This window comes from Colobus angolensis, unplaced genomic scaffold (genome assembly GCF_000951035.1).
Source record: "Colobus angolensis palliatus isolate OR3802 unplaced genomic scaffold, Cang.pa_1.0 Scaffold2, whole genome shotgun sequence".
Lineage (NCBI taxonomy): Eukaryota > Metazoa > Chordata > Mammalia > Primates > Cercopithecidae > Colobus > Colobus angolensis.
The window spans coordinates 10,452,994-10,479,858 of NW_012115154.1; the positions used below are offsets into that span (position 1 = coordinate 10,452,994).

Below are 26,865 nucleotides of genomic sequence, written 5' to 3' on the forward strand. Positions count from 1 at the left end.
GAATGTGTTTCTTTTGTGATTGATGATTGCAGAGTATAATAAACCTGCAGCCAGTAGTAATAAAAGCAAAGTGTCAGCCAGTCTACATTAAAGTAGAAGTGGGGATAGGAGTTGAGCGAGTCCTCTCCTCCAACCTACTCCTATTTTTGACAGTAAATTGTCAGAATGAAGCACTTTACTTTCTTAAAGCAGTTTTCCATTTCAAAATTTTCTCCCTTTTGCCATTATAAGCCATTCAGTATTTATAGACTCTCCAAACATCCCTAGGAAAATGAAGTGAGGAGGCCTTAGTGACTGTGATAGTGTCTTGAGGAATTGCCTGCTACCTGGTGATACAGATTTGCAGAGAGAGGTTTTAGGAAAAGATACACTTGTCTCAGACCATGCATTAGAAAGCAGGAAAGAAGAGCTTGCCTGTGAAGAGCTAGCAGCAATTGTGGCTCAGGTCTTACTGTCCTCTAATTGTATTATTGTTCATTGTATAACTCTAATGGAAGATGTGGGCTTTTTACCACAGGGGGAAAAAACAAAAGAGGAGAGTCATTTCAATAAAATGCCTATTCAAAAGGTGTCCAGAGTAAAAGCTAGGCAAACAGCCTACATCCAACCATAGGTTACCCCACTGTATGTTCATCTGTGCCCCTGAAGTAATTACCATTCTGAATGCTGTGCTTTTAATTTCTTTGCTTTCATTTCTTTCTTTCTTTTTTTTTTTTTTTTTTTTTTTTTTCTGAGATGGAGCCTTGCTCTGTCGCCCAGGCTGGAGTGCGGTGGAAAGATCTCGGCTCACTGCAACCTCTGCCTCTTGGGTTCAAGCGATTCCGCTGCCTCAGCCTTCTGAGTATGAGTAACTGGGGCTACAGGCATACACCACCATGTCCGGCTAACTTCTGTATTTTTAGTAGGGACGGGGTTTCACCATGTTGGCCAGGTTGGTCTTGATCTTCTGACCTCGTGATCCACCCGCCTCAGCCTCCCAAAGTGCTGGGATTACAGGCGTGAGCCACTGCCCCAGCCTGCTTTCATTTTTATATCATTTTACATAATATGTAATATTTTATATATAATACAATGAAAATAATATTTTCTATCTTAGTTGTTTTTAACTTTATAGAAAGTATCAGATGTGATCTTTTGAGACTTACTCATTTCAATGACTCTTATTTTGCATAGATTAAAATTTGCTAGCGTTGAGAATTGCTAAGAGTAAGTCTGAAGTTTCAGAGGAACCCAGGGATAAGTTCTGAAGTTTCAGAGGTGTACCAGCTGGTGCATGAACTCTCCTCTCAGTCCAGCAGAGGGTGCAGAGCTCCCATCGGAGCAGGTGCTGTGCTGAACAGGATTATGCATGACAGAAATTTGTGGAACCAAAGGACATTAGAAAGAAGATGGGACAAATAACCCAAATCATGGTTCCAATGTACTGTCGGCCAAAAGGACCAGACCACAACCAGATCCAACGAGATAGAGAAAACAAAATCGGGGGATGGAAGCCTAGAGAAATTGCTGTGGGGGCTAGAATATAGAGGTTTGTACTGTCTTATATGAGATCTGAAACCTTACCCAAAAATGGGAAAGAAGCTCTTAAATAGTGCTAAGTTTATGACACCTGGTTTCTGACACCCTCATGTTGTTTTCTCAGTTTGGTTAGAAAGTCCACTGCTGCTCTTGTTGTAAGGTGAGTCCTAGACATTCACAGCCCACCTCACACTCCGCTGGCTGTATTCCTTTCCAGAGCCCTGGAGACCGTCTTCATGAATAATAGGAGCTTCATCTTATCCCGTTCAACTTTTGCTGGATCTGGCCAATTTGCTGCTCATTGGCTGGGGGACAATGCGGCCACATGGGATGACCTCCGATGGTCTATTCCCACTATCCTTGAGTTCAACCTGTTTGGCATCCCCATGGTGAGCCTTATTTCCAACCAGGGAACTTTAACCCTTCGTCTGTTGACATTCTTTTAATTAGCAGTCTTAGAGATTATCTGAAAAACCAAGAAGCATGTTCCAAGGTGATATGTATTGGAAAAATCAATTTTTGTGTGTTACGTGAGCTGCCTTCTGAAGATAGAATGGTAGTACTTTATCACTGAGTTGTCATCCGTGGAATCTCTGAAGATAGGAAGGAGACAGCATGAATAAAATGTATTAGTATCACAGGAAAATTCCATCAAGAGAGCATTAGTAAATAAGAAAGTATGAAATTGGGAACTGAATATTAAGGAACAGCCTCAACACAAAGACCATTGTTTGCACTATCAGTGAGTCCGTGATGGATTCTATCTTGTTTCTCTCCTGTGGCTGGGAGTGTGCCCTGTGACTCTGGAATCTCCTTAAGCATGGAATGATGCGACTAAGAGGTTCTCCTTTCCCTTATCATATAAATACTCACTACATGCTTTCACATCTCATTGACCACTGTGCTTGTATGTGTGCTAATTCTCCAGGTAGGTGCCAACATCTGTGGTTATACCAACAATGTCACGGAGGAGCTCTGCAGAAGGTGGATGCAGCTTGGAGCATTTTATCCACTACCAAGGAATCACAATGGGCCTGGGTTCAGGGTAAGGTCACCAAGAGAAGTGATGGAAAGTTTTTGGATTAGCTAATCTACTGGCTCTTAAAGAGGGTTTGAGGAAAATGGTACTACAGGTTGGCACTAACTGCAGAAGAAGGATAAAAAAGTCTTGCATCATGGCCTTAAACAGCAGGGTAGCAATCAAGGTGAGGGTGCGTTGGAAGGGGTATGTATATACTGAATGGTTTTATTCTTGGAAACTCACCAGCAAAGTGAGAAGATTCGTTAAAGTTTCTATGGTGCTGCCATCACTTCTGTTACTACCTTATATAAGATAGGGCAATTGGAATTTGTTGGTATTTTATTTCAATTGATACAAGGGAAATCCCTCATATGTATGGAGGAGTAAGGAGAAAGAATTTAAAGAGGCTTAGGCCAGTGATCTCAAAATTTCTTTCACCTTGTTAAAACATTCTACCTTTCTATGAATAGTTGGGAGGACTTACCAACTCTTTCTCACGACTCATTCTACCTTTAGGATCTTCCACCCAAAATAGTAGTTTTGATGGGCAAGTACATAGAAGTGGGTTCAAAGTCCCCCCAAGGAGGTGGTTATGATGATGGCAGACGCAAGTAGGGTGAGATGTCCTTTCTTTTAGTAAAGTAATTTTAAGTTGAAATATTTTCAATTGAGTGGTTTAACTCTTAGTAGGCTCATTAGAATAACTTCCTAATGATCATTTTAGCTCCAGCTCTTGACTTTGTCTTTAACCAAGGAAGGGTTAAAAGTCAAACCTTCAAGGTATTTTATCCCTGGGCTATTCTGGCCACTTACGATCTAGAGAGAGATGAATTATTTCTAAATGTCTAAGCAAGTGGCTGGGAGCAGGTGGGTGGGTGCTCTTCATGCAGCCATGTCCTGGAAGACTTACATAGATGAGGGCACTCAGATAACCCAGGAAGCTAGGCTTAAACACATGTTTTCTTTTGACTAAACTAGCTCTATTCAATAAAATTATAAGGACAGTCACCTATGTCAGTTTAAACTTAAAAAGTACAAAGAGGCCTGGCGCGGTGGCTCACACCTGTAATCCCAGCACATTGGGAAGCCAAGGTGGCAGGATCACCTGAGGTCGGGAGTTTCAGACTAGCCTGATCAACATGGAGAAACCCTGTCTCTACTAAAAATACAAAATTAGCCGGGTGTGGTGGTGTATGCCTGCAATTCCAGCTACTCAGGAGGCTGAGGCAGGAGTATCTCTTGAACCCGGGAGGCAGAGGTTGCGCTGTGCCAGGATCACGCCATTGCACTCCAGCCTGGGCAACAAGAGCAAAATTCTGTCTCAAAAAAAAAAGTACAAAGAAACAGGGACATTATTTTAAAAATACTTTATATAGCTCAATATGTATATATATATATATGTGTGTGTGTGTGTATTACATAGCATTATCATTTCAACCTGTGTTTAACACAAAATATTATTAACGAGCTATTTTATATCCTTTTCATTCTACTCGGTCTTCAAAATTTGGCATGCATTTTACACTTGTAGCATATCTCAATTTGTATGCTAAGATTTTTTGTATGCAGTTGAAGTAAAATGCTTTTCTACCAAAGCAATAAAGTTGGTTTAATGGAAAAAAAAATTACATTGATTCAGTTTTAAGATTTATATTTAAAGTAACTATCATCAAATAAAATGTAAAGTTTACTTCCTCAGTCTCAATAAACACAGTTCAAGCGTTCAGCAGCTTCATGTGGTTCGTGGCCACCATAGTGGGCAGCACAGCTCTGGACTTTCTCGGTTGACAACCAGGGTGAGGAGGCTGTGGAGTGTTATTGTCCTTAATATTTGGCCTCAGAGTTTTCATGAGCCCTACACTGGGTGCATAGAGTGATCTCATGGAATCATTCTATTTAGAGGGGAGAAATGGGCCTCTTAGGGAGTAAAAGAAAAAAAAAGTTTGGGTAACTTTATCCAAAACTGATTCTCAGTAACACAGTATAGGATGACAAGTCAAAAGATGACGTGTATATCTTGCGCATCTTCCAAATTACTTGGGAAATGAACAAAATGAATGCCGACCATTGATGGAAAATTTCTATCTCTGGGTCCAAGGAAAATTAGATTTTTCTTTTAAAGGGTTATTTTTTTACTCTTGGATAAAATCTGCTAAAAAACATCTTCATAATTTATTTGCACAATGTATGTCAAAGAACAAATAGCGGTCACTAGTCTTTGGGATAGGGAAAATAAAACAAATGTCGATGGTGGAAACATTACAGATTAAACTGGACATAAAATGTTAAAATTAAAATTCATACAAGCACATGAAAAGGAAATAATGGATTACAGACCATGGTGGCAGGCAATGTGGCTTATAAGGCAATGGATTTTTTTTTTTAGTAGTTGTACAACTTATATTATTTTCCAAATAAAATATTATGAGAAACCTCAACATATAAAATAAATTGGAACAACCCTGGAGGGGGCAGGTCCCACTTTATCTCCATGGCAACCTCTGTGGGGCTTCCATTTCACTCTGGGGATGCTGCAAACTGCCCTCAGAGGACAGACATCAACTTTTTTTTTTTTTTTTTTAAATGTCTCGTTCTGTTGCCAGGCTGGAGTGCAGTGGTGCGATCTCAGCTCACTGCAACCTCCTACTCCCTGGTTCAAGCAATTCTGCCTCAGCCTCCCGAGTAGTTGGGATTACAGGCACATGCCACCACACCCAGCTAATTTTTGTATTTTTAGTAGAGACAAGGTTTCACCATGTTGGCCACGATGGTCTCCATCTCCTGATCTCGTGATCTACCTGCCTCGGCCTCCCAAAGTGCTGGGATTACAGGCGTGAGCCACCTCATCCGGCCGATAGACACCAAATTTAAACTCTGCCACTTGCTTGCAATTCTCCATTGGGAAAGTCATATAATCCTTGATATTGTTTTTTCGTGTGTCAAATGAGGGGGTAGGATCAGTATCTTTTCAGTTCTATAAATGCTTTGATGTTCTCCAAGTTGGAGGAAGTGGCTACTTTCATCTGGGAAAGCTTCTTATTGTAAGAGAACTTCTGAACTATGACGGAAAGAAATATTCAGCCCTTCCTTCCCATTTTCTCCTAGGACCAGGATCCTGCTGCCTTTGGTGCTGATTCCCTGCTGCTGAGTTCCTCCAGACATTATCTGAACATCCGCTACACCTTGTTGCCCTATCTCTATACCCTTTTCTACCGTGCTCACACACGGGGAGAGACGGTAGCAAGGCCCCTTGTACATGAGTGAGTTTCCTGATTCTCAAAGACTCCCCTTCTGATTGTAATTTCACTTGACTTTGTTTGTGGTAGCAAGCTTAGTTAGGATCTTGTTACATAATGTGCTGTTGTCCTGTTTTGGAGACTTCACCTGCCTTCACTGTGCTGCCTCTTTACTAGGTTCTACCAGGACTCAGCCACATGGGATGTGCATGAGCAGTTCTTATGGGGACCTGGACTCCTCATCACGCCTGTTTTATATGAAGTATGTTTATAATCTAAACAATGAAAGGGGGTATTGCACTTGTCCTCGTGGTTCTATAGCTGGATAAGTTGGTTTCTGAGTATCTGTGACTGCATTTATATCAAAATATGAATATAAATGAGAGAGATCATGAAAGTTTGGAAATTTTTAAAAAACTAGTAATCTTGGTCCTACTGCCCCACCAAACAAAACAATTTTCATGTTGTAAAATTGCCTTAAAATTAAAGCCTAAGTCCTTAGGCATATGGCTGCAGCACTAACAATGGCTTTAAATACTTTGGGGTGTGTGTGCTGAACATCTGTCTATATTTTCCTTTGTCCAGAGCAGGTGTGCTCTTGGATTGGGTTAGGCTGGGCTGCGAAGAGAGAATACCTGTGGAGACGAGAAGGGAGGGAGAGACGAGTGCTGGGCAAAGGGAAGGTGATGCTCTGAAGAAGGACCATGTGTATCCTATTAAGTGTGATTGGAAGCAGGGGTGAGTGGCAAAGTGTGGGGCAAGGATCAGAAGGATTATGCTGATCCGCTTGTAAATATGAAATATTGCCAATGTACCCATGTCAAAGGCCCTTTGAGCTGGTGTTTTAGCCACACCATCTGATGACAGGTCCTGCTAACCAACCAGCAGCTCTGCTGGGAGACTTTCCTGAGGCCTGGCTGGCTCACTGTCCTCCCAATTGTCAAATTATGTGACTAACTCAGTGAATGGATGCTCTCTGCTTCTCTTAGAAAGTGCAGCAGCGTTGAGCAAAACAAATCATTTTTAGCTACATTCTGCTTTGGGTAAGTTGCTCAACCTTTAAGTGTCTGTGTTTTCCTTTGTAGAATGGGATGATCTCAACCATCTCTCAGAATTGTTCAGATAAGCACATGCAATGATGCTTGGAGGTGTTTTGTAAACTGTAGAGTGGGGTATGCTAATGCTACTCATTGTTTACCTAGGGTGTGGACGAAGTGAAAGCATACATACCTGATGCCACCTGGTATGACTATGAGACAGTAAGTAAGGCAGCCCCGGTTGGCTCAGAGACCTGCCTCTAGCAGAGGTCAATTCTAAAGCAGCAGTCTTGGAAGCTTACCATAGAATAATAGTACAAGATTTATAGTTAGTTGATTGTGGTCCTTTTTCTGTGAGAAACGCATCTTAGTTGGTTCAGGATGGCGCAACAAAACACCTTACACTGGGTAATTTGTAAATGACACGAATTTATTGCTCACTTTTCTGGAGGCTGGAAAGTCCAAGATCGAGGTGCTGGCAGATTCCATGTCTGGTGAAGGCACTCTCTGCTTCATTGATGGCGCCTCCTTGCTCCTCCCTCATGACTTAATCATATCACAAAAGGCCCCACCCCTTAATACTATCACTCTGGGTATTAAGTTTCAACATATAAATTTTGGAGGTACGCCGGCATTCAGACCATAGCAGAAGGCCTTTCCAAATGTACGATGAAATAATTTGAATAACTGGAGTAAGTTTATGGAAATTCATTATATCAACCTGGATACTGCGTAGCTATCAGGACTAGGCTTTGCCATTTGGCTGTGATAGCCTAGAAACTGAAGCCCAGGTGTGGAATGACAGCTTGATGTAATGTAAATAAATAAAGGGGGTTGGAGTGTCAGCTCTGCCCTCTACTACCCATATGCTTTCAGCAAGTCACTTCATTTTGGGGGTCTCTGTTTGTCTCTTCTTTAAAATATGTCAACTGAATGACATGATATCTAAGGCCCCTCCTAGCTGAAACAACTTATTACCTGATCTGTTGTTTTTGTTGCTGATTAGGGAGTGGCCATCCCATGGAGGAAGCAGTTGGTGAATATGCTTCTCCCAGGTGATAAGATAGGACTTCATCTGCGGGGGGGCTACATATTTCCCACTCAAAAGCCGAACACAACCACAGAAGCCAGGTAAGCTCCTCACTCTTCTAAGGTATGACTATTCTGGTGCTCTAATGGAGCAGGGCATTATGAGAAAGACAAATAGGGATTTTTGTGGATGAGCCAAGGGGTAAGTCACCCATCAGTAATCATCCCCCACTCCTTTCAAAGCTGATCCAAAATTGGCATCTTAGTCCTTATTTAGTAGATAGTAGTCTACTGAGGACATCTGCAGAGTCCTTCACTTTGGGATTGAATCAGGTTATAGAACTAGTCAAAATAATCACTGAGGAGGATTTCCCTATGGCCAGAAACTGTCCTTAGGTATATTCCCTACTGTGTCAGAGAATTTGAGCTAAATAGGAGATAAAAGTTATCACGTGGTAGTCCTTATTTAGTAGATGGTAGTCTACTAAGGACATCTGCAGAGTCCTTCACTTTGGGATTGAATCAGGTTATAGAACTAGTCAAAATAATCACTGAGGAGGATTTCCCTATGGCCAGAAACTGTCCTTAGGTATATTCCCTACTGTGTCAGAGAATTTGAGCTAAATAGGAGATAAAAGTTATCACGTGGAAGTCAACATTGTTTGGGGGTCAAGAGCTCAGATTCTACAGAAGCTGGGTTCAAGCCTTGGTTTGGGCTACATACTGGCTGTGTTTACCTTGGGCAACTTACTTCTCTGTGCTTCTTTTTATTATTGGTAAACTGTAGATGATGATAGTTTAACTTTGTAGAGTTATTATGAGGGTTAAATGAATTAATATAAATAATTATGTGTGTGGGACACTTAGAAGAGTGCCTGGCACATGCTAAGCACCTAACAAGGCTAATTGTTGATATTATGTATTGCAACCCAAACAGTTTTCAGTAAGAACTGCCTCTATCCACCCTTCCCTTTATGTCCACTCACTATCAATCCCTGCTGCCTGCCCACACCCAGCTCCTATGTGTCCACCCAATATCAACATCTACTTAGTTTCTGGTATAGACTCTTGGATTATCTGTCCCTGGGGCATGAAGGCGGCTGATTTCACATAGTTCCATCTTATCTACATTTGCTGAAACTGGGAACTACTCTTTTACAGCCGGAGGAATTCCCTGGGACTCATCATTGCCTTGGACTATAAGAGAGAAGCAAAGGGGGAGCTGTACTGGGATGACGGTGTATCTAAAGGTAGACTTTCTCAAGACACCACTTCTGTGGATCACTGTGGTTCTCCCTGAAAATTAGACATCACAGGCTGCCCAATATGGCACTAGTCCTACTGGCACTGTCGTTTACATCTGTAGCTTAGAATCAATGGGTTAAAATCCATTCTGAAAATTCCATTAGCCAAGTACCATGCATTCAAATAGACTTCAAATGCACAAATTATGTGTTACTGACTCTACCAAAGCAACTGACATTATTGCATTTAGCTTAATTATTCTCTTTCTTGGATATTATTATTAATAACAGATAATACACTTTTTTAATAGCTTTGGAAAATACTGCTTTAGTTTGTGGAAGAAATATCCGATTTGTATAGTGTGTCTTTTCACTGTAAGGTTTCCGTGTAAACACCTCACATGAGCTTACGTGGTTATATAAAAATCCTGTCCTACATGGAATTAGTATGTATTGTGTTGACCTTGAGGAACTCATGATCCAGCAGGTTAGATACAATGCATATGTAGATAACTATAATGCAAATCAAAATGTTTTACATGCCAGTGAAATAGTGCCACAGACTGACATGTGAATTTAGAGAAAATGGTCCAGGAAATATTTGCAGAAGTTTGAAAAAGAAAAAATGCACAGAACTCAGATGAGCAGAACTAGATGGTTGGTAAAGGAATTCCAGATGAAATGAAGAGAAGAGCAGGACTCCCCAGCTGCATGGCTTCTCATAGTAACGGGTGCTCCTCTTTCTTTTTTAGATGCTGTAACTGAAAAGAAGTATATTCTATATGATTTCTCTGTTACCTCTGTAAGTACTTTTTTCGAGGAACACACAGCGTATGTTCCTTACTGTGATGGCTCTTTGAATTTGTAGTTTAATATAGACACATGGTTATGTGCAACAGAGACAGGGTTTTACTGTCATGATTCCAAAAAGGAATCAAATGAACATGAAAGTGTTTAATGTGTGTCAGGCTTATAAGCTGCTACAAAACCGGTATGAGTTCTGTGCAGAACTGTTTTTTCCTGGAAAAAAAAAACATGATTGCCTTTGAGTTTTATGTGATGGGTGCTGGCTTCCAAGATGTGCCTTTTTTGAGGTTTGCAAGTGTATATGAGGTGTGGGTGGGTTAGTGAGTGGTGTAGCACCTTTTTAAGGTTCTTCCATAACAGCTCTCCTTCGTAGCAGGTAAAACTTGGCCTTTGGCACAGGTATCAAGCAGTGACTTTCAAAGGCTGGAAGATACAGAACATCATTTGCCTCATATCTATTTCCCAAGGGGACTGAGGAATAAAAAGCAGCAAGGCTAGCAGAAAATGAGGGAATTCTGATGTGGTTTTCTTAGAAGCCTGTTCATGTATAGGCAGAACTTTCTTTTGAGGCAGTCTCTCTCTCTCTTATTTCTCCTTTCTTTTAAATATATATATATATATATTATATATATGTATCTACATCTATATCTATAAAAATGGATCTACTTGGAGATATAAAATATATATAATATTATATATATAAGATATAATATATATCTTAAAGTAACTTTTTTATTTTGAAATAATTAAAGATCCCCATGCAATTGTAAGAACTAGCACAGAGTTCCCATATACCCCTTTGCCCAGTTTCTCCCATGGTAGCATCTTATAAACCTATAGCACAATTTCACAAACAGAATGCCAGCACTGATGCTGTCGAGATACAGAACATTTCATTAGCACAAAGATCTCTCCTGCTGCCCTTTAGTAGCATGTTCACTTGCTTCCTCTCCCTATCCCTCCTCAGCTCTTGGCAACCAATCATCTGTTCGCCATTTCTATAATTTTATCCTTTCAAGAGTGTTCTGTAAAGAGAATTAAACAGTTTGCAACCTTTGGGATTGGTTTTTTTCATTCAGCATAGTTGCCTCAAAACCCATCCAAGTTGTGTGTGACAACGGCTTGCTCCATTTTATTGCTGAGTGGTGTCCAAGTTATGGATGTACCACCTTTTAAAAATCACTCACTTGATAAAGAGTGTCTGGATTGGCTCTAGTCATGAGCTGCTACAAATAAATTAAAATTGCCACTAACACTCATGTATAGGTTTTGGTGTGAACATAAGTTTGGTTTTTTTTTGTTTTGTTTTGCTTTGAGATGGAGTCTCACTATGTCGCCCAGGCTGGAGTGCAATGGCACGGTCTCAGCCCAGTGCAACCTCTGCCTTCTGGGTTCAAGAGATTCTCCTACCTTAGCCTTCTGAGTAGTTGGGATTACAGGCACGCGCCACCACGCCTGGCTAAGTTTTCTGTTTTTAGTCAGAGACGAGGTTTCACCATGTTGGTCAGGCTGGTCTCAAACCCCTGACCTCATGATTCACCTGCCTCGGCTTCCCAAAGTGCTGGGATTACAGGCATGAGCCACCGTGCCTGGCCATAAGTTTTTATTTCTCTGTAATAAGTGCCTAAGAGTGCAGTTGCTGGGTCTTATGGTAGTGCATGTTTAGTTTTACAATAATCTTCCAAACTGTTTTCCAAAACAGCTGTACCATTTTACACTTCCACCAGCAACATTTGAGTAATCTAATTTATTTGCATCATGGCCAGCATCTGATATTGTTGCTATTTTTTTTTAGGCTTTTCTGATTGATGTGTAGTGATAGCTCATTGTGTTTTCAATTTGTATTTCTCTGATGGCTAATGATGTTGAACATCTTTTCATATGTCTATTTACCATCTATATATTTACATTTTTAATTTTGATTAATCTAATTTATCATTATTTTCCTTATAGATTGTGCTTTTTGATGTCAAGTTTAAGATCTCTTTGCCAAGACTTAGATTCTGAATATTATCTCCCATTCTAAAAAAATATAGTCTTACCTTTTACTTTTAAATCTGTAATCTATTTTCAGTTAATTTTTACATAACATGTAAGATTTAGGTTGGGGTTCGACCTTTTGCCTGTGTATGTCCAGTTGCCCCAACATCTTTGTTGAAAAATCTGTCTTTGTAAAAAATCATTTGGGCATATATGTATGGGAATTCTAATTTTTTTAAATTATCAAACTGCCACTTTTCTCTTCAGTCTTAATTTCTACCTTCTTCTTTGTCATAGCTCAACTGTGTCACCTTTGTTCCCTAAATAAGTTATTTAATTTTCTGTGCTTCAGTTTCCTCATCTGAAAAATCAGGGTAATTATAGCTTCAACCTCATAGTCTGCTGTGAAAACTGAATGAAATAATACATGTAAAATGCTTAGCATAGTGCCTGGCATATAATACACACTCAAATACTCTTAGCTCTTATCATCATTATTAGTAAAATAAAAGGAAAAACTTACTTGGACCCTTTTGGTGTATATGTGTGTGTCTTTATCTTTGTGTGCCAATGAGTCTTGTATCTTTTTATTTACTGTGTGAGTACCTATCTTGTCTGCTTGAAAATTCTACAGCGTCAGGGACAAATTTTCTGAGTAATAGAATCAATAGAGAACCAGCAAACCAAAGGGAAGATGAAATATTACTTAAAAATTTAAGATTGATAAGAGTCTGAGTGAACGAGTTCCCTAGGGATGATGACCTAGCAACATTTGAAACTGCAAAGAAAAGGAAACAGCTTGGATCTCAGAAAATGAGACATTGACTGGTATTTAGGGATAATAAGAGTCTGAAGTACCTGGTTTCTAATCTGACTTTTTTTTTCTTCCTCCCAGAACCATCTACGAGCAAATATTATAAATAATAATTATACGGACACTGACAACCTCATGTTTACAGAAATCACAATCTTGGGAATGGACAAACAGCCAGCTGATTTTACCGTCTTACTGAATAATGTCGCCACCTCCAGTCCAAGCGTTGTCTACAATGCTTCCACAAAGGTAAGAGATCCTTCCATTCTGCAGGGTCCTTTCCAGAACCCCTGGCTCTGACAGCCAGCCCTACTTTGCTTTTGACTGTGGGCAGTCAGACACAACTGACTTGCTGGGAGGTCTAACATATCACAGGGAGGATGCAGGAGAAACATGTGCATGCTAAAGAAGGACCTCTCTGCTTTGTTTGTATCAGGGCTCTGTAGAAGATAGTGGGAGTTGGAAGCCTGAGAGAAGGAAGTTCTTCTCTGGGCACACTTAAAATGAGACACTCTGATCCCAGCTGTGACATAGTGAATAGATTGTGTAATGGTATTTACACGTTTATCCTCTCATTGAAGGGAGAATCTCTTTGAGAAACAGTTGATATTTGTCCTTACTGTTTTAGGCTATTTGCATGCCATTAATAAAATGTGAGTGGAGTAACACAAGGAGAAATCCAGTTTTGCTCTTATTGAATGATTCCCTTACATTGTTAGTTGAATATTTCAAGGTCTGGGAAATTCATTATTTCTTAGATCAGCCCCTTTCCATGTTGACAAGACATATAGCATAAGGTAAGAGTTTGATTTTTAGAGTTAGGCAGAATGGGGCTCCAATCTCAGCTCTTAGGGTATTAGGTATCTCTGTATCTTAGTTTTCTGTTCTGTAAAATGGAGATAGTCGTAACATGGACAGCATGGAACTGTTCTCTAGGATTAATGGCGATCATGCTTATTAAGTGGTGATCACAGTGCTTGGCTTGTGTGAATGCTCCATAAAGTTTAGCTATTGTTGTTATTACTACTTTTATTAAATTGATAAGCATCACACCCAGAGGACAGTAAGCCTAACAATGACAGTCCTGCCTGTGATCTGCACTCATGAGCATGAAGAAAACTCTTCCCATCCAACACTTCCACAATGACTCCATGAAGTGAGAAAGCCCAGGAATCAGCCAAGTTCCAAATATCTCATGACAAAGTGGTTTTGGAGGAAGGAATAGATGCCCTTGTCCTGACTTCCAGACTTGCAGCCAAGAACTCCTTCTGGGTGCCTTTCCCTCCCTTCTTTTGTCACTGTGACTGTCTCCTTCCCCAGGTGGTAACCATCACTGATCTCCAAGGACTGGTACTGGGACAAGAATTCTCTATTAGGTGGAATCTTCCTGTCAGTGACCTGGAGAAGTTCAACTGCTACCCTGACGATCCAACAGCCTCTGAGGAGAGTTGTCGGCAGCGGGGGTGTCTTTGGGAGGTAAATGACCAGAAACAGATTAGGAAGTTGTAAAAACTGTCCCACAAGTAATTAGGTACCTAGAAAACACTTTTCAAATGTCTGTGGCTTGAAGAAAACCAGGACACTGTGCAACATGCCTTTTGCCAATTCTGCATAATAGGTCATCAGTATTTTCCCCAGATATCCCAGATCAGAAGAAATTTGTTGCCATTTTCATTGCCACTCCAACCATATCATTAAAAACCCAGTTTTAAACATAATAATATACATTGGGTATGCATTATGCATTGCATATTTTAACCGATCTTGTTTTGTCTATTGCAGAACACAAACAGGAAACATAAGGTCAGGCTGTTCCTCTCTATTTGAACAATAGAGAAGATGGAAACTAGAAAGAACAAGTGATTTCCTCTAGATTACATGGGAGGCAATAAGGACTCGGGGAGTAGAACCCTGCCTGGAGGCTCCTGTCTCTAGATCAAACTTCCTGCTGCTCTGTCACTGTTCACTCATTATAGGTCAATGTGTGTGTTTAAAAAATGGGTGTGTGCATTTGCTAGGGCTACCGTAACAGAGTACCACAAACTGAGTGGCATAGAACGACAGGAATCTATTCCCTCAAAATTCTGGAGTCTAGAAGTAGGATCATGGTGTCAGTGGAGCTGGTCCCTTCTGAGGACTTTGGGGGTATTTCTTCGCTTGTAGATGCCTCACCCCATTCTCTGTCTTCACAGTCACATGTGTACATGTCTATTTCTATGTCCAAATTTTTGTTATTAATAAAGATGCCAGTAATATCAGATCAGGGCCTGTCCCAATGACCTCATCTTAATTTGTTCATGGCAGAAACCCTACTTCCAAGTAGTCACATTTACAGGTATCAGGGGTTAGGACTTAGCATCTATTTTGGGGGACACAATTCAATCCATAACCGTGGACACGGTATCAGAGACTTAGTCTGTGTTAATCAACTCCTTCGGGAATGACAGCCTCAGTGTTGTATCAGAGGCTGAGCAAGACTTTCTCCTGTTGTTCCAGGACACATCTACTCCTGGAGTGCCCACCTGTTACTATGACACCATCCCTAATTATGCTGCTAGTGACATTCAGTACCTGAACACCAGCATGACTGCAAACCTTTCCCTACTGATGGCCTCTGAGTCAGCTGCTGCTGCTGCCGCCTCTGATTCTGTCTCTGCACAGATCAGCCTCCTCCGCCTGAACGTGATCTATCACACAGCAACCATGCTGCAGGTCAAGGTAAGGCCCATGTTGCAGATTCTGGTTCTCAATATGGAGTTTTAACTTACGATTCTGTATGGATAGAAGTCATTGAAACAATTAAAACATTTTTTTTTTTTCTTTTCAAGACAGGATCTCCCACTGTCACCCAGGCTGGAGTGGAGGGGGTACAATCTGTAACCTCCACCTCCCTGGCTCAAGCCATCTTCCCACCTCAGCCTCCCAAGTAGCCAGGACTATAGGTGTGCGCCTACACACCTGGCTAATTTTTGTATTTTTTGTAGAGACAGGATTTTGCCATGTTTCTGGTCTCAAATGTCTGACCTCAAGCAATTCACCTCCCTCCACCTCTCACTGTGCTGGGGTTACAGGCATGAGCCACTGTGCCTGGCTGAAACAGCTTTTTATCCAAATCCCTCATGTTACAGATGAGGGAACTAAGACCTGGAGAGTGGTAAAGGTCATAAAGTAGATGGTAGAGCCGGGATGTGACCTTAGATCTATGAGGACCGTGAATTCCCTATAATGATGAGTATTCTAGGTCACAAACATCATCAAAGAATCATCCTTTAGCCCTGAGAAAAATGCATCTGCTTTGTGGCAAACTCATATGAGGGGCATTAACTTAATTGCAATATTGGAATTATTTTCTCTAGCAGTAATTCTCAAATTGCAGCATGCATCAGAATCACCTTCAAACCATTTTAAAACCCAGATTTCCGGCCCTCAACCCTAAGGTTTCCAATTCAGTAGACCTAGGCTGGGGCCTAGCCTGAGAATTTGAATTTCTTTTTCTTTTTCCTTTTTTTGAAATGGTGTTTCACTCTTGTTGCCCAGGCTGGAGTGTAGTGGCACAATCTCGGCTCACTGCAACCTCTGCCTCCCAGGTTCAAGCGATTCTCCTGCTTCAGCCTCCCAAGTAGCTGGGATTACAGGCACCCGCATCCACGCCCAGCTAATTTTTTGTATTTTTAGTAGAGATGGGGTTTCACCATGTTGGCCAGGCTGGTCTTGAACTCCTGACCTCAGGTGATCCACCCGCCTTGGCCTCCCAAAGTGCCAGGATTACAGGCGTGAGCCACCACGCCTGGCCTCAAGAATCTGTATTTCTAACAAGCTCCCAGGTGAGGCTGGTGCTGCAGGTCAAGAGACCAAACTTTGAGACCTACTGCTATGCGCACTTAAAAAATATGTCTACTGGAAATACAGTGTGAACCACACATATTTTCCAGTAGACACATTTTTAAATGTATATTTTAAAAGTGAAATTAATTTTAATAATATTTTATTTAACCAATGTGCAGGTGTGATCCGCCTGTGTGTGATCACGAGGTCAGGCGATCAAGACTATCCTGGCCAACAAGGTGAAACCCTGTCTCTACTAAAATACAAAAAATTAGCCAGGTGTGGTGGTGCACACCTGTAGTTTTAGCTACTCAGGAGGCTGAAGCAGGGGAATCACTTGAACCCAGGAGGTGGAGATTGCAGTGAGCCAAGATCGCACCACTGCACTCCAGCCTGATGACAGAGTGAGAATCCATCTAAAAAAAATAATAATAAAAAGAAAGAAAGAAAAAAGAAAACCTTCACCTAAGCACAAATTTGGGGCTAATAATATGAGGAAGAGGATAGTCACTCATAATGGTGATACTCCTTGTCCTTGCATAACATTTTTCATTCCTTTTATTCTTCCCACATGTCAGTCCTGTTAGGTAAGTAGGAACAAGGGGTGGATACAGAAAAGAAACTTTAGGAATGGGAAAGCTGTGCAACATCTGGAAGCTCAAACAGTAAGGAGATCTCAGAGTCCACATGAAAACTCAATTCTCTAATTCCTAACATGCATACACACATACAAATTTACACAGTTCTATGCACATACATGTCTGCATGCCATGCACTTACAGACATATACACACACATTCTATTTATGAAATTCTATCCCCTTCTACCACAAGTTCTTTAGAGGAAGAGCCCTCCTTGGCTTTGAATGGGTTTTACTGAGGCATTTTTGAACTTCAGCATCTGTATGGGGCACAGTGGGCAGGCAGGCCTCACATCCATTTGTGGGCAGGCAGGCCTCACATCCATTTGCTTGGGGATGTTTGATGCCTACTGATACGGTGCAAACTGGTCAAAAACGTGGAAACTGAATTATATGGGGTGGCATGAGGGGTTTTAGGTCTGAGACCCTACTAGAAAGTTTTCTTCTCTCTTCTTGCCAGATCTATGACCCCAGTAATAAAAGGTATGAGGTTCCAGTACCACTGAACACTCCTCCCCAACCAGTTGGTGACCCTGAAAACCGTCTGTATGATGTCAGGATTCAGAACAATCCTTTTGGAATCCAGATCCAACGCAAAAACTCCAGCACTGTGATGTAAGCACTATTTATTTGGTTCTAATTAGAGTAGTTCTAGATTTAATTACAGTGGTTACAATTAATTCAAGTGAAATATTAATCTCAGAGACCCTGTGGAAACATGTGTGCATTTGTTAGAGTATATCTATTTTTCCCATGCTTTAATGGGTAATTTGTTTTTGGTTAGTTGTTAACAAAAATAATCAAAGTTTAAAGAAATGAAGTATTGTTTGATTTCAGAGAAAGAAAAATACATGTTCTACTTAATGTTCTTAAGTAGAACAGAAAACTCTATTTAATAAGTACAGCAGATAACCTAAGATACAAATGAGTTCCATATTATGTCTTATGAAGAAATAATAAGAGGCAGGAGAGAGGGGCAAATGTTAAAAAGGAGAAAGAAATAACTTCTTGTAATGTTTGCTTCTGTGGACACAGAAGCCTTCAAGCCTTTTCACAATGTTAAGCATAAAAGGAATTGTCATCTCCCATCTCTTGTCCTGCTGCTGAATAGAATGAAGTGAAGGTCTGGATTTTGCCTGGGGCGAGGTTCCCTGTCGCAGTAGAAGCTGTCACCTGTGTGTGCACCTTTGCCTTCCTGTGTATGTCTTTTCTCTTTGGCTATGCGAGTGATTTGCTCTCTGTTGCCCTCTTTGGTAAGAAGTCCTTTGATCAACTCGAGAAGTTCTTCTAAGAGTTTCACATTTTTCTATTGGAAAGTTTGCTTAAACCCTATTTGTTTATCTATATATTTACTCAAGCTGATAAGCCAGGCACTGAGAACTTGAAATAAATAGAAGAATGAGTCATGGCCCTTGCTCTCAAGGACCCAGAAAAGTAGATCTCAGTCTGACAAACCACAGAACAGAAATGTGAACATGGAACTTTGGTCCTGAGTCAGGGCCATTGTTATGACCTCTGGGTCATGTCACAGTATTCGAACCTGCAATAATTAAGGAGGCTTTGGAATCAACTAGACATTCCAAACACATTCCAAGTAGCTCTGGCCAGTGGTCTCCAGCTCAGTGTGGTCTGCTTTTGTGTTGCAGTTGGGATTCTCAACTCCCTGGCTTCACCTTCAATGACATGTTTCTCTCCATTTCTACGCGTCTGCCCTCTCAGTACATCTATGGTTTTGGGGAAACTGAGCACCCGACTTTCAGACGAAACATGAACTGGAACACATGGGGAATGTTTGCTCGCGATGAGCCACCTGCGGTAGGCACAATGGAATAAACTTAGCAATCAGTTTCTCTCAGTGTAAATCTCTTTTAATCCTTACGCTTATATCTGATACCTTGCTCATCAACTTCATCTTATATTCTGCTCTCAGTTGTAATAGGCTACATGTCACATTCTTTTGTCCCGAAAAGGCATATATATATATATATTTCCCTCTGTCAATTATGAATTTTATTTATCTCACAAACTTTTACTTAATGTATTCTATGTGTCAGGCACATTGCTAAGTGCTTAGCTACAGATTTAATAAGACACTCTCTTTGCTCTCCAGAGGCTTATAGGCTAGTGAGAGAAATAGAAGTGGAAATAGTGATAGCACAGTGGAATCACTGGATTATGTAATAATATATCATTGAATTAAATAATAATAAATGAGGAAGGCATGAAGTGGGGAAGACACAGCTTTTAACTTGGAGTAGAAGGGAGGGTCAAGGAAGGCCCAACAAAGGACATGACATTGAGCTGAATCTTTAATGATGAGTAAGAGTTTGCTGTTTGGGTTATGGTATGAAAACAATATCTTGAATTTTCTTTTTGTTTATTACCCTCATGACTCCCAGTACAAGAAGAATTCCTATGGTGTCCACCCTTACTACATGGCACTGGAGGAGGATGGTAGTGCCCATGGAGTGCTCCTGCTAAATAGCAATGCTATGGGTAAGGCAGAGGCACAGCTCCTGTGCACCGCCAGAAACAGCTGTAACCACTCTATTTTGACCTGGATTATCAATACAAATAGAGGCATTCAGGGGGCAAGGGAAATGGAACAAATAAACTGGCTTTCCATTTATTCATCTATTTATTCAAGATTTATTAAGAACTCTGGATCAGGTGTTAAGCGTGGAATTTTGACCAATTATGGCTCCTACTCTGGCATAGCCTATTTTACTGTGAAACTTTGGCTCCTAATCACAGAGTGATAAAAGTAGTTGAGGTTGCATATTACATTTGGGGTACCTGCAAATACACCTCTGATTCTAATGAATGAGAGAAGACTTTCTAGAAAAGGCAGGTATCAAAGACAGAGTGTGAAGAAAGCAAATTTTAGAGCAGACTTCCTAGAGAAGGCAGGTATCAAAGAGAGAGTGTGAAGAAAGCAAATTTTAGAGCAGGTTTTCTATCTGGGTGATTTACACCTCCAAGGATGTGCCTCATGTATGTTGTTTTTCTTACAGATGTGACATTACAGCCCACTCCTGCCCTGACATACCGCACCACTGGAGGGATTTTGGACTTCTACATTGTTTTGGGGCCAACCCCTGAACTTGTAACTCAGCAATACACCGAGGTTAGAAGCCATTCTGTCCATCAATATATTGTCAAATGCTGTTACCACATTATTAGCACTGAGATAAGGCAGTTTTTTCTTTTGATCCTTGAGTGTCACTACTAGATTATTACTGCCTTTGCTGAAATCGTATTTTAGTATTATGGTCTATAAAGCCATATTAATATCCCATGTGTCCCTCACTTGCTAAACAGCCTATCTAAGAATTGCTAATCAGTAATAACCAGCAAATCTCAGGTTTCCTAGAATGAAAACTCTGGAATATAAAAAAACTCCAATTACAATGTTTCTATCATTCCACATGTCCGTAGTTGCTCCACATTTATTGGACTTTCTTATCTTTCTTGGTTGAGGCCTCTTAGACAGTACTTAGCAGAAACACTCAAGTTGATTCAAGTATAAGTCAACCACTTTTTTTCTTCCCTAAGAAGTCCATCTGGATGCATTTTTCTTTTTATTCTAGTTGATCGGTCGGCCAGCAATGATTCCATACTGGGCCTTGGGATTCCAGCTGAGTCGCTATGGATACCAGAATGATGCTGAAATCTCCAGTTTGTATAATGCAATGGTGGCAACCCAGATTCCCTATGTATGAAACCCTCACTCAGCCCTAGGTGTAATCAGTTACAGGAATTTGCGGCTAATTTTGTATTAGAAGTGCTATGATGTTCTTATCAAAGATAACTTGATACATCCATGAATTTTTTTCTTTGTGTATACTGTAATACTATATACTTATTAAACAGAAATTAGAAAATAGGAAAATTACAGGATGAAAAAATCCATAGATATACCTTACCAAAGTAATCAACATTAGTAACATGCTGGTTTATTCTTCTCCAAATTTTGGCTTATGCACAAGTCTCTGTTTTACCAAACAAGTTTCACCTGGGGTCATATGGCAATGCAGGGGACTATCCCTTTGGGCTAAAAAGAAGCAACTCCTTTTTTTTTTTCAACTAAATATTAACCACTTTAGTTATTATTCAACAATCATGGTTTGAGTAAGTTTCATGTGCAGAAACCTGGGTTGGTACTGCATAGAGAGATCTAGACATTCAAGAAAGCTATAAAATAATGTAGTTCTTGTATGCTGGTGTAAGGAAGGGGTTCAGTTTCCATTCTACATATGACTAGCCAGTTTTCCCAGCAACATTTATTGAATAGGGAGTCCTTTCCCCATTGCTTGTTTTTGTTAGTTTTGTAGAAGATCAGATAATTGTAGGTGTATGGTCTTGTTTCTGGGTTCTCTATTATTTGCCATTGGTTTATCTGTCTGTTCTTGTACCAGTACCATGCTGTTTTGATTACTGTAGCCCTGTAGCATAGTTTGAAATGGGATTGTCTGATGCCTCCAGCTTTGTTCTTTTTGCTTAGGATTTGCTTGGCTATTCAGGCTCATTTTTGGTTACATATATGAATTTTAAAATAACTTTCTCTAGTTCTGTGAAGAATGTCAATGGTAGTTTAATGGGAATAGAACTGAATCTATAAATTGCTCTGGGCAGTATGGTCATTTTAATGATACCAATTCTTCCTATCTTTGAGCACGTTTTTCCATTTATTTGTGTCATCTCTGATTTCTTTGAACAGTGGTTTGTAGTTCTCCTTGTAGAGATCTTTCACCTCCCTGGTTAGCTGTAGTCCTAGGTATTTTATTTGTGGCAATTAGGAATGGGAGTTCATTTGTGGTTTGGCTCTAGGCTTGATTGTTGGTGGTGCATAGAAATGGTAGAGTTTTTTGTACGTTTATTTTGTATCCTGAGACTTTGCTGAAGTTGCTTATCAGCTTAAGAAAGTTTTGGGTTGAGATGATGGAGTTTTATATGTAGGATCTTGTCTATATGACAAGATCTAGTATCTAGATACAGGATCATGTCATCTGCAAATATGAATAGCTTGATCTCCTCTTTTCCTATCTGAATGCCTTTGTTTCTCTCTCTCTCTCTCTCTCTCTCTCTCTTTTGAAACAGAGTCTCCCTCTGCTGCCTAGGCTGGAGTGCCGTGGTGCGATCTCGGCTCACTGCAACCTCCACCTCCTGGGTTTAAGTGATTCTCCTGCCTCAGCCTCCTGAGTAGCTGGGACTACAGGCACGGGCCACCACGCTCAGCTAATTTTTTTTTATATTTTTAGTAGAGATGGGGGTTTCACCATGTTGGCCAGGCTGGTCTCAAACTCCTGACCTCAGGTGATCTACCTGCCTCGGCCTCCCAAAGAGCTGGGATTACAGGCATGAGCCACCATGCCTGGCCCTTTTATTTATTTCTCTTGCCTGATTGTCCTGGTCAGAACTTCCAATACTACACTGAATAGGAGTGGTGAGAGACACAACTTTGTCTTGTGCTGGTTTTCAAGGGGGATGCTTTCAGCTTTTGCTCATTCAGTATGATATTGGCTGTAGGTTTGTCATCTATGGCTCTTATTATTGTGAGATATGTTCCTTTAGTACCTAGTTTATTGAGAGTTTTCAATCAGCTGTATTTACTGTAGAAAAAAACCAGATATACAATCCTGTTTTTTTCCTAGGAAAGTCCCAGTTTCTACCCTTGAACATTTCAATTAGAACTTTGTTTGATAGACTGAGTTGGAGATTTGAAGAGTAGGAAAGACATGAATTGAGGAGAGGAAAGGGGATAGAGTTCCAACTGGGGAAACAGAAGGAGAAGGATGGGCACAGGTGAACTACATGCAGGCATCAGAAAGCAATTTCAATCTGCATAATTGAAAAGTCAGCAGAGGGAAGTAATGAGATGAGGAATGAAGAGGGGCCTGGACTGGGGCAGGCAGGTAGCAGGATCAGGGGCCTGGCAGAGCAGTTACTGTGACCTGCAGGGCACCTTCTGCAGGGTTCCAAGCGCCTTGCTGCTTCTTTCTGCAGGATGTCCAGCATGTAGACATCGATTACATGAACCGGAAGCTGGATTTCACCCTCAGTGCCAACTTTGAAAACCTCAGTCTTCTGATTGAGCAAATGAAGAAAAATGGCATGAGATTTATTCTCATTTTGGTAGGTATTGAGACAGATTAGATCCTTCCATATTCATGGTTCAAAAATAGCACCATTGTGGGAAACTGGATGAAGGGTACAAGAAATGTTCCTGCACTCTGTACTTTTTTTTTGTTTTGCAACTTCTTGTGGTGAATCTATAATTATTATTTTTAATTTAAAAGCAAATGAAAGAAAGAAATGAAAAGGGGCTTTTAAAATATGATACATTATAATGTTTATTTTCTGTAACTGTCACTGGAATATAATTATTGTTCTCTTGGTAGAGTTAGAACAACTGTGGGCTGAAGCACTGGAGATAGAGGAAAAAAAAGGCATCTCACTGTTTCAGGCTATGTCTCAGGAAAAATAGCTGTATCTTAGTCTCATCTTTACCTCAGGGGGTTCAAAAATCTCTTACGTTGTATCATCACTCAGAAATGGTAAGGCTCAGGTGACATTTCTTCTTAAACTTACAATTGAGTTAAGATCCAGAATACCAATTTATTATATTACTAGGAAGCTGCGTCTTGATAAATGCAGAGGTAATTACCTGCAAATGATTCTCCCTTCTAGCTTCCAAAAAATTACAGTATTATTTGGTGACTTTTGTTCACTTACTAATTCATGTATTTATTGAACACAATATTTGAAAACCACTCTTCTACAAGTTGTGTGTGCATATGTGAGGGTGCATGCATAGTCTAAATTAGCAAGACAGTGCCATTTTTTTTTACAAGGTTTTTATTCTAATGGAGGGAGAGAGCCAATAAACATTTGAAAAGATAATTTCAGACAGTAGTGATTTATATGACAATTGTGAAATAGCATAATATTATAGGGAATAATTGGGGCAGGTATGGGATGGAGTGAACAGGGAAAGCTACTTTAGATAGACACATTGGGACACAGAGGGCAGTAAAGAAGTTTCATGTTTTTGAGGAATATTGCTATTTTACTCTGGAAACACAATAAATTGGCTCTCCCTGCTTGAAGATTAAGTCTTATTAACCTGGTTTATCTCCAGGAGTTGTTTCCAAACACTAGCAAAAGTTTTTCTCAAGAATTGTATGGAGAAACACCAATACATTCTTTTACTTCTCAACTCTCTTTGTAAAAATAGATTTCTATGTCATTGGAAAAAAATCACTTATGTCATATTTAAATTCCTACAAGGGTTTTTAACATCTTATTTATTTGTTTATTTAAATAATTCAGGGTTAAACTTTTTTTAACTTTTATTTTAGATTCAGTATATACATATATAGGTTTGTTGCAAGTGTGTATTATGTAATGCTGAGGTTTGGAGTATGTATTAGTCTGTTTTCATGCTGCCAATAAAGACATACCTGAGACTGGGCAATTTACAAAGGAAAGATGTTTAATGGACTCACAGTTCCACATGGCTGGAGAGTTCTCACAATCATGGCAGAAGGTGAAAGGCATGTCTCTCATGGTGGCAGACAAGAGAAGAGAGTTTGTGCAGGGAAACTCCCCTTTTTAAAACCATCAGATCTCGTGAGACTTACTCGCTGTCATGAGAACAGCAGGGAAGGACCTGCCCCCATGATTCAGTTACCTCCTACCAGGTCCCTCTTACAACACATGAGAATTCAAGATGAAATTTAGCTGGGGACAGACCCAAACCATATCAGAATATGATGGAACCCATCACCCAGGTAGTGAACATAGTACCAAACAGGTAGTTTATCAACCCTTGCCCCACTCCCTCCCTCTCCTCTCTTGTAGTTTCTGGTGTCCCTTATTCCCACCTTTATGTCCATGTGTACACAATACTTAGCTCTCGCTTATAAGTGAGAACATGTGGTATTTGCATTTCTGTTCCTGCATTAATTCACATAGAATAATAGCCTACAGCTATATCCATGCTGCTGCAAATAACATAATTTCATTCTTTTTATGGCTGTGTACTATTCCATGGTATATATTCACCATATTTTCTTTATCCAATCTACCATTGATGGGCTCCTGGGTTAACTTCATGTCTCTGCTCTTGTGAATAATGCTGTGATAAACATACAAGTACATATGTTTTTTGAGCGAATAATTTATTTTCCTTAGGATATATACCTAGTAATGGGGTTGCTGGGTGGTATGTTAGATCAATTCTTAGTTATTTGAGAAATCTCCAAATTGCTTTCCACTGTGGATGAACTAATTTACATTTCCACTAACAGTGTGTTAAGTGTTCTCTTTTCTCCACAGCCCCACCAACATCTATTTTTTGACTTTCCGACAAAAGCCATTCTGACTCAAGTCAGATGGTATCTCATTGTGGTTTGATTTGCATTTCTGTATTAGTTATGCTTAGCATTTTTTCATATGTTTGTTAGCCACTTGTATGTTTCCTTTCGAGAAGTGCCTGTTCATGTCCTTTGCCTACTTTTTAATGGGATTGTTTGTTTTTGACTTGTTGATTTAAGTTCCATATATATTCTGGATTTTAGGCCTTTGTCAGATTCATAACTTGCTAATATTTCCTCCCATTTGGTAGGTTACCTCGTTACTCTGTTGACAGTTTCTCTTGCTGTGCAGAAGCTGTTTATTTTAATTAGATCCATTGTCAATTTTTGTTTTCATTGCAATTGCTTTTGAGGACTTAGCCATAAATTATTTGCCAAGGCCGATGTCAAGAAGAACATTTCCTAGATTTTCTTCTAGGATTTTTGTAGTTTGAGATCTTATATTTAAGTCTTTAATCTATCTTGAGTTAATTTTTGTATATAGTGAAAGGTAGGAGTCCAGTACCATTCTTTTGCATATGGTGAGCCAGTTATCCCAGCACCATTTATTAATAAAATATTCTTTCCTTCTTACTCATTTTTGTCAATTTTTCTGAAGATCAGATAATAATTGTAGGTGTTTGATAGTATACTTTGAGGTTGGGTAATGTGATATCTCTAGCTTTGTTCTTCTCTAGCTTTGTTCTTCTTGCTTAGAATTACTTTGGCTATTCAGGCTCTTTTTTGGTTCCATGTGAATGTTAGAATAGTTTTTCTAATTATGCAAAAAATGACATTTGTAGTTTAATAGATATAGCATTGAATCTATGAATTGCTTTGGGAAGTGTGGCCATTTCAATGATATTAATTCTTCCAGTCCGTGAGCATGAAATTTTTTTCATTTGTTTGTGTTATCTCTGATTTCCTTCAACAGTGTTTTGCACTTCTTGTAAAGGTCTTTCACCTGCTTGGTTAGATGTATTCCTAGGTATTTTATCCTTTCTGTTGTTGTTGTAAATGGGATTGCATTCTTGATGAACTATAAAACATTCTTGTTTTTATAGTTCTTCTAGGTGTGAAGCTGGATCATTAATTTGAGGTATTTCTAACTTGAGATTTCTAATCTGAGATTTCTCAGCTTGAACATTATCGATGTATAGAAATGCTACTAATTTCTGTACATTAATTTTGTTTCTTGAAACTTTACCGAAGCTGTTTATCAGTTCTAGGAGCCTGTTGGCAAAGTGTTTAGGGTTTTCTAGATATGGAATGATGTCATCTGTGAAGAGAGACAGTTTGACTTCTTCTTTTCCTATGTGGATGCGTTTTATTTTTTTCTCTTGCCTGATTGCTCTGG

General features: G+C 39.9%; 1 protein-coding gene across 1 annotated transcript in view; it reads left to right on the forward strand.

Moving 5' to 3' along the window:
• The window catches only part of MGAM2 (maltase-glucoamylase 2 (putative)), a 117,549-nt gene that overhangs the window by 43,025 nt on the left and 47,659 nt on the right, over positions 1-26,865 (forward strand). Inside the window, exons 15-31 of the mRNA XM_011941323.1 lie at positions 1,736-1,907; positions 2,447-2,563; positions 5,645-5,799; positions 5,953-6,037; positions 6,978-7,034; positions 7,819-7,943; positions 9,003-9,091; positions 9,838-9,887; positions 12,768-12,935; positions 14,007-14,162; positions 15,183-15,404; positions 17,612-17,766; positions 18,798-18,966; positions 19,551-19,647; positions 20,166-20,278; positions 20,742-20,867; positions 23,158-23,286. Coding sequence (XP_011796713.1) covers positions 1,736-1,907; positions 2,447-2,563; positions 5,645-5,799; positions 5,953-6,037; positions 6,978-7,034; positions 7,819-7,943; positions 9,003-9,091; positions 9,838-9,887; positions 12,768-12,935; positions 14,007-14,162; positions 15,183-15,404; positions 17,612-17,766; positions 18,798-18,966; positions 19,551-19,647; positions 20,166-20,278; positions 20,742-20,867; positions 23,158-23,286 — 2,185 coding nt within the window. The remainder of the gene's footprint in view (positions 1-1,735; positions 1,908-2,446; positions 2,564-5,644; positions 5,800-5,952; positions 6,038-6,977; positions 7,035-7,818; positions 7,944-9,002; positions 9,092-9,837; positions 9,888-12,767; positions 12,936-14,006; positions 14,163-15,182; positions 15,405-17,611; positions 17,767-18,797; positions 18,967-19,550; positions 19,648-20,165; positions 20,279-20,741; positions 20,868-23,157; positions 23,287-26,865) is intronic.